This window comes from Sturnira hondurensis, unplaced genomic scaffold (genome assembly GCF_014824575.4).
Source record: "Sturnira hondurensis isolate 20B ecotype Veracruz unplaced genomic scaffold, ASM1482457v3 Scaffold0018525, whole genome shotgun sequence".
In the NCBI taxonomy this organism is placed as follows: domain Eukaryota; kingdom Metazoa; phylum Chordata; class Mammalia; order Chiroptera; family Phyllostomidae; genus Sturnira; species Sturnira hondurensis.
This window is the reverse complement of record NW_028091156.1, coordinates 5,626,500-5,634,597: the sequence shown is the minus strand read 5'-3', so window position 1 is coordinate 5,634,597 and position 8,098 is coordinate 5,626,500. Positions and strand designations below refer to the sequence as shown.

The window sequence follows — 8,098 nt, the reverse complement described above, 5'->3', positions numbered from 1 at the left end:
ACCCTTCAGTAAAAGAGAGACGGAAGAAGAGACAGACGGGGGACGCGGGGCTGTTCTCAGCTGGCTGGTCCGAGATGATTGATTAGTGATTGATTACATTTCAGGAGAAAGTCAGAGCTTAACATCGGCAAACAAAGGGCTAGACGCCATTAGAAATTAATTCAATTAGGCCAAATCCTAAACTCGAAATCGGCATGGCAGATTCAATTGCTTTCCTGGGTTTATTTGGTAAGAAACGTTAGTGCTGAAGTGAAATTAAAAATGCCACAGAAGCTTTATTGCAACTATATGGAGTTTTTTTTTGGGGGGGGGAGGAATACCACAGAAGCACAGCTGCTCTGTTAAGAGATGCTTATTAGGATAATCGAAAACAAAAGATTTTGTGGTTTCATTATTGTTATTATTTTATTTTCTTCCTGAAAATGTGCAAGAAGAGCTCATCTGGGTGGCCTGTGGTTTGTTTGGGAGAGGGGTGGGGAAATCCATTCTTACTATAATTTAAAAGAGAACGGAATTCTTAAAATAGAGATGTTGATGTTGCGGAAACTCCCCCACGGCACCCACCCTGCGCCCCCAAAACCCAAAATGCGAACAGAACACGCAGGCGCCCCCCGCAGCTTCTCCGGAGACCAGGCCCCAGGGGTTCCTTAGGGAAGCAGTTGGTGAATTGAAAGTAATATTTAACCCCAGGGAAATCTGCTCTTGTGGGCACTTGCAAAACAGCGGAGGCCACGTGATCCGGGGATGTGGCAGAGGAGGGAGGGTGACGTTTCCTACAAGGTGCAGCCGCGGAGGGGACGCGCGTGCCGCCCTCCCGGGTTTCGGTCGGCGGCCTGTTCCGCTGTCTCTGCGGCTCGAGGGAAAGTTTGGCTGCGTCCAAGGCAGACGTTCGGAGCCATCCGTCTTACTTTGTTTGAAAAGTTACCCGTTCAAGCTGTCACCGTGTGACAGCTCACAATGAAGCTAATTTGCGGCGGCTCCTCCTCTCTCCCCTGAAGATCTCAGAGGCAGCGAAGAGGGCGCGGTGCTGAATCGGGTGGGGACCCAGGGCCGCAACAGTCGCGCGCGAGCTCGGGGCTGGGCAGCGTGGGGCGCGAAAGACGGAGCCTTGCGAAGGACACCGATTTTCGGAATAAAGTTCCGATTTGAAGAAAAATCGGGCCCGAGGGATGTAAAGAGAAAGACACTTCGGAGGCCTCCAGCGCGTTCTGGGAGGCGGGCTTTGTACCCGCCAAAATTATGCGGCATCGTCCGTTTCCCCAGGAGAGTGCTCCAGGGCCTCTGTGACTAACTCTCCACGCCCGGTGCCGGTTCGGCGCTGCAGAAGTGACTGGAAGGTCAGAATTCCCTGGCGCCGCGGAGAGGGACGCTCAGGACCCTGCTCGGCCCACGCGGCAGCAGCAAACACATTGGCGTGGCCGGGGCGTGGCCAAGAAGAGAGCCACGCCCCCTTCACCAATTCCCCACCACTTCCCTCTCCCATTGGTCTCAAGGATGGCCAATCAGAGCTCAGATCGAGGCCCTACCCTGAGTCTGACTCGAAAGCTTCTGCCAAAACTTTGGGAGTTTTTAGAGAGGAGTTTTTTTTTTTCTCTTACTCCTTTTTTTTTAAACTAACGGATTATTATTGTTGTTGTTTTAAATTTAGCTCTTCGGGCTTAGCTGTTTGGGTTTTTCTTTCGGTGCCCGGCCCCTGTCTCTCCGGCTTCCCGTGCGTGTGCGGAGCCGCGGCGCCGGCCCGGGAGCCGCTCCAGCGCCCTCGCTCGCCTCCAGCCCGCGGGGAACGCGGGTCCCGCGCCGCCTTCAAAGTGAGGTCGGGGCGAGCTGTGATCGGCCGGGATCCGGCCCTCGCCTTCCTCCTCGCTGGCGCTAGGGCTCCCTGGCCTCTCTTCAGAGCGGACGTTGCGAAGCAGCAGAGAAGCGAAAGAGGATCGTCCTCGGCTGGGCGGCCGCCTCCTCCGGGACTCAGCGCGCCGCTCCCCGCGCCCCTACCCACCCATCCACCCGGCCCGGCCTGGCCAGGCCGCGGCGCCCGCTAGGCGCACCCGGCCAGGATGTTTGCCGCCGGGCTGGCTCCCTTCTACGCCTCCAACTTCAGCCTCTGGTCGGCCGCTTACTGCTCTTCGGCCGGCCCGGGCGGCTGCTCCTTCCCCCTAGACCCTGCTGCGGTCAAGAAACCCTCTTTCTGCATCGCAGACATCCTGCACGCCGGCGTGGGGGAGCCGGGGGCGGCCCCGGAGGGCCTGGCGGGAGCCTCGGCCGCCGCCCTCACCGCGCACTTGGGCTCAGCTCACCCGCACGCCTCTTTCCAAGCTGCCGCCAGGTCCCCGCTCCGACCCACCCCGGTGGTGGCGCCCTCCGAAGTCCCGGCTGGCTTCCCGCAGCGGCTGTCTACGCTCTCAGCCGCCTACCACCACCATCACCCACCGCAGCCTCAGCAGCAGCAACTACCGCAGCAGCAACAGCCTCCGCCTCCGCCGAGTGCCGGCGCCGTGCAGCCCCCGGTCTCCGGAACACGGGTGGTCCCGAACCCCCACCATAGCGGCTCGGCCCCAGCCCCCTCCAGCAAGGACCTCAAATTTGGAATTGACCGTATTTTGTCTGCAGAATTTGACCCCAAAGTCAAGGAAGGCAACACGCTGAGAGGTAGGACTGGGGCGAGAGACCGCAGGCCTCTGACGGGGCCCTGGGGCAGTTCGGGTTACCTTTGAGTGTTTTTACAGTTAAGGACAAACCGACGATAAAAGGAGGGAGAAGAAAACCAATTATGAGAAGATTATGAAACACTAGGTTTAAAACTGACCTGATCCATGCTTTTTTGTTTAAAAAAAAAAAACAACAACCCTCCAGGAATGCTTTAAAAACACACTTCACAGAATCCATACTCATGAAAAGCGCTGGTGTAAACATTTGCTGAAATGACTATCACCTGTCTGTCTTTAATCATATACCTGGAGAGAGAACTATATTATCTGTCAGGGAAAGCCCTTTGGGGGAACACTCTCCGTTCCTTTATCTGAACCCGAGGAATGCAGAGAAACAAATGAACTCTTAACTCCCAAGGGGAGAGGGCAGCGTGGGGCTCCTTCCGTTGCGTGGTTTAGGTCTGTGGAATTCTTAAAAGGCACCTGAAAGTGACTTCGTTTTAGGTGAAGTCCCTGCTATCCCATCCTGGAGGTGGCCGTGTGGGACCTGTTGTGTGTCGCCCCTTGGCCGCAACCGGGAGAGAGGGGTTTGGGGCGGAGACAGGGGTCTCTCCTGACTTTGCTCCAGGAAAAACCAAATGGAGGACGCGGGGGAGGGGAGGGACAACTCGGCCCAGAGAGTGTGGGTTTGCTCTGGAGTGTAACCGACTCTTTTTTTTTTTTTTTTTTTTTTTGCTTTGTCCCCAGATCTCACATCCCTGCTCACGGGCGGGCGGCCCGCGGGGCTGCACCTCCCCAGCCTGCAGCCCTCAGCCGGCCAGCTATTCGCGTCTTTAGATCCCATTAACGAGGCTTCTGCCATCCTCAGCCCCTTAAACTCGAACCCGAGAAACTCAGTCCAGCATCAATTTCAAGACACGTTTCCAGGTGCGGAGCGGGCAGGTCCGCAGACAGCAAACTCGGGGCTGAAGCCCCCAGTGGCGACACCAGTAGAGCAACCTGGGAGTTGGGAGTTGGTGGGGGAGGCCACCCAGGTTGGGAGAGAGAAACCGAAAGATTTCTCCGTGAGCTGGCTCCCTCTCCGGCCGGCTCCTCAAGGAAAGGCGTGGGGGCCCGGCCTGCGTGGGCCGGTGGGATGGGGTGGGGTGGGGGGCTTTTTCTGGTCTTTTCTCGGGAAGGAGTGCTTTGAAAATGCGGCCCCAGGAGGTGTTGCTTATTATTGTACACACATTTTGAAATGGCCTCAAACCCTTTTGACCCAAGAGATTGTATCTGTGCTGCTTGCATGGGCACATGAGAGAGAGAGAATGAAGCCAGGCTGACATCTCTAGATCCTTCAGTCCCGAGGGGACATTTTCCCCTGCCCTTAGCATGCCTGATGGCCAAGCATCAGATTTACATTTTTTCCTTTGGAATTAATGGACCAGCCACAGGCCTTCTCAACTCACCACACATTCGCTTTAGGCTGTTTCATTCCCTTCTCAAAAGCTGTAAAATTTCTCCTTGGAGGAGGGCTTTGTAGGGCTGACTGTTAAGCAAACTGGTTTTAAGGCCCCGGGCGGCAGGCTGCGGACAGGGCACTAACTGGGTCCTCGGGCGTCTATCTCTTGCCCCCACTACACCGCTTCCTCCCCACCCCTCACTAGGCCCCTATGCTGTGCTCACGAAGGACACTATGCCCCAGACGTACAAGAGGAAGCGTTCTTGGTCTCGGGCAGTCTTCTCCAACCTGCAGAGAAAAGGCCTGGAGAAAAGGTTTGAGATTCAGAAGTATGTGACCAAGCCGGATCGAAAGCAGCTGGCCGCGATGCTGGGCCTCACTGATGCACAGGTAAGCCAGCTCCCACCCTCACGTACAACCCCTCCGAGAGCAGCCTGCGCACCCTAGTCCCAAGGACCCCTCTGCACCGACCCATTCTCCTGCAGGGGAAACACAAGGTCTTGAATTTCAGGAGACTCTGTGGACTTCCCAACTTAAGACAGGAGAGAGGAGGGTGGAGGAGAAGGACGGAAGGAAGGCAAAGCCCATCCCCAAAGATGTGTGTCAACAAGCAATGTCTGTTTATTTTGGCCAACAGGCAAAAGACCCGCTGAGAAAGCAAATAGGCTGTGGGAGGTAATAATTATGTACTCGACTCGAGTGCAATTTGCTGTAGGAAGCAGTTTGTCTCAGAAGAGATAAAAACCCAAAGTCAAGAGATTGTTATTGGCTTTTCTCCCCTCCCATCCTCCCTCCCTCCTCCTCCTCCTGCTGCTGCTGCTGGATTGTGAAATCCCCAGTTGTGAGGAAGTGAAAACATCATTTCAAACGGAATTACTTAGCCCTGGGAGGGCAAGAAGTCCGCTTGGAGCGGCCGCGGTCTGATTTTCTAACGGCATAAGCTCTGAAGGAAAAAAATCTCAGGTGGGGTGTGGGGAGCGAGGGAGAGAAAGAAAAAAGATTTCTTAGAATGCTGAAGAGCATTTCAGCAGGGTCTGGCTTCTGCATACTTGAAAACTTTTCAAGAAAATAGCAAATCTATCATCCCTGCCTTCAATGTCTGAATTCATTTTTTCTTTTCTCAAATTCAAGAACTGGATTTTTTTTTCTTTTTTCCTTTTTGAGTTTTGAAACCAAAAGAGTCACCATTCCACCACACCCCGCAACAGTGGCCCACTCTCTGGGCGCCAAATGTTGTGAGCAGGACAGAAGCCAAAGGCAGGCACTTTTAAATGGCCCCCTTCGCCACACGCCGCCCCCACCTCTGTGTCTCTCTGTCCTCCATTGCACAACTCCCCTCCCCAACACACACGCTGGAAGAGCCCAGCCGTTTTCCACCAGCTGTGGATGTTATTTTTAAAAGGGAAGCTGGAACTTGTGTGAACGCATTGGGTCCCCCAGGGGATGGTATATATTAATATAGTTCCCCGCCCTGTCTCTACCCCCATCCTCCACTGTGCACAGGTTTAATTCCAGTGTTTTCTGGGCCCCTAGGATTAGTTTATCCTGGCCAGAGGCTGAATTCTGACCCGCTTCTGAGAGCATGCCTGCCAAGGAACTGTCTTGCACTGAAGGTCCAGCGGTGCCCTGGCTCCACCGGGACCGACTCTTTGAACCCCTTTCCCCTCTGTGCTTCTCATGGTTCCTCCCTAAAATGAATCGCTTTTGTGGGGACTTGCCTCGGATTGTGGCCTTAGAGGAAGGGGGCCAGTTTAGCAGGGATTCTTAACATTGGTCCCCCAAGCCCTTGAAACAGTGTGCAAAATCCTGGGAATGTGTGCATTTGGGGGGGAGGTGTGAGGGGTCAGTCAGATTCTTGGGAGGGTCCTGACTCAAGTGAGGTTAAGGAAGCATCCGTTTAGAGGACAGATCCTCGGCGTTTGCAGGCGAGGTGCAGGAATCTGCCGTTCCAACGAGTATTCTGGTCATTCCAGGCTGGAGGCCCGGAGAGCGTTGCTTTGAGAAACAGGCCTGACCCGTCTGTTAGGCGGGGATCTCTGGCGCTCTCCTTGTTTCCCTGGGCAGCCTCCGGGCCCCTGCACCTAGCACCGAGCCTGGCCCCGTCCTAGAGGGGCTGGGGACAATTAGCGCTGCTTTCCCGCCTTCTCCCGGGGCACGCCCGCCGGACTGCAGTGAGCCTGGGTCTCATCTCCGTGTCCCTTCTCCTCCCCTGGCCACACAGGTGAAGGTGTGGTTCCAGAACCGGCGCATGAAGTGGCGGCACTCGAAGGAGGCCCAGGCCCAGAAGGACAAAGACAAGGAGGCAGACGAGAAGCCGGCAGGCGGAGCCCCGGCTGCAGACGGTGAGCAGGAGGAGCAGAGCCCCAGCCGCTCCGAAGGGGAGGCCGAGAGCGACAGCAGCGACTCTGAGTCTCTGGATATGGCCCCCAGCGACACAGAGCAGACTGAAGGGGCCGAGCGGTCTCCACACCAAACCACGGTCATCAAGACCTCGGTCGCCGGTGCAGTCCTCTCCGCCAGCAGCGGTGGGAGTGGTGGCAGCGGCGGCGGAGGCAGCGGCAGTTTCGGCTTCAGCGGCCATGGAGGCAGCAGCACCAGCGCGGGCAGCCTTGGCGGCGTGGCCCTGGAGCTACTCCCTGCGCCCCAGCCTACCCTCAGCAGCGCTCCCAAAAGCCCCGAGCCCGCCCAGCCACCGCTGGGAGGCCTATAGACGGGAAGAGCGCGGAGGGACTGCGTCCTGCGTGCAGACGCCTAGCCTTCCAGCGTCGTAGCTGGTTCTCGTGCCTACTTTATAGTGGTGGCCCGGACACGGCCGGAGACGCAGCGGTGGAGCCTCCTTCCCCACGTTCGCATCTCGCCCCTCGCTGGCCGCCTGGTACAGCCCACACTTCAGTGGCTGGGGGAGAGGCAGCGCCCCAGCCCGACACTTCTCCTGGATACAGGCAGCTCACACTGCGACAAGTGACTCCGCGGTTCCTTCCCGCTCTAGGGGTCGCCAAGACGTGCTGCACTTAGAATGCCACAAATTTGTAAATAAAACGTTTACTACGGTTTGTAAAGAAAGGCTGGTTGGCTGGATGGGGCACTGTGGTCAGGGGTCTCTTTGCTGGACTTTAGCCCCGGGCCGCTGCGGTTGCAGCCTCTGGAGGTGGGGACTGGAGATTTTGGGGTGAGTGGTGCAGCCTCAGAGCCACCTTGTTGCAGAGATGGGTCTCTCGGGGCTTAACTGTCCCACCAGTACAGAGCGATCTTTGTCTGCAGCCCACCAGTCGCCACTGAACTTGTGCTAGGTGACCCTGAGTGTGGCCTGAGAGCTAAGCTGGCCAGAAAATCTGTTAGGGGCTCCATGGGGAAGCCATCGAGGGTCAGGCCCTCTGAGTGGGCTTGCAGGCTTTCTGCAGATGCACGGTTGGGATGGACAAGACGATGGCGCCGACAGGGGTTAGAGCGGCCACAGCCTACACTCCCAAGGTGGCCGCTCAGTGCCGGGTCTGGAACTGCAAGGCAATTCCAGTGCAACGGGCCCCTTGCTCAGGTCTGGTCTGTAGTGTCCTGGGGGAAAAGACCAGCAGACCACAGTGGTTCAGGCTGGAAGGCCAGGCCTGGGATGGCTTTAAAGAAGCCCAAACAGTTGCAAGGCAAGTAGGTGCCTTGTTCAAGGTCATACTGAGGCCAAGCTGCAGACCAGAACTTGGACCCTCCTGGCTTCCATTTGGCTAGTGATGGGTCTAATGACACTGCACCTGCACCCCAATCCACACACACACACATCTTCCTTCAGAATTGGGCTACTGCGGGCACCCAGTGGATTAAGCTCTTCCCCCACCGCCCAAAGCTCCATGATCTGAGAGGGAGTTGCCCCATCCCACTGCAGCTAGAATAGAGCAAACCCATTTTACCTCCATCCTGCCACTGGAATGGGCCAGTCGAAAAAACTTTGCAAAGCTCGGAGAGTCAAAGCTACAAGACTGGTCCTCCCCTGGTTCACTTTCCCTCGAAGCTACACAATGTC

The 8,098-nt window shown here is 56.6% G+C and overlaps 1 protein-coding gene across 1 annotated transcript; it reads left to right on the top strand.

Annotated features, from left to right (window-relative positions):
- The first annotated feature begins 532 nt into the window (after window positions 1-532).
- Window positions 533-7,145, top strand: HLX (H2.0 like homeobox). The gene is made up of 4 exons (XM_037069463.1): window positions 533-2,646; window positions 3,393-3,572; window positions 4,292-4,476; window positions 6,308-7,145. The coding sequence occupies exons 1-4, from the start codon at window positions 2,055-2,057 to the stop codon at window positions 6,794-6,796; spliced, it is 1,446 nt and encodes a 481-aa protein (XP_036925358.1). The 5' UTR covers window positions 533-2,054; the 3' UTR covers window positions 6,797-7,145.
- The last annotated feature ends 953 nt before the right edge of the window (window positions 7,146-8,098 follow it).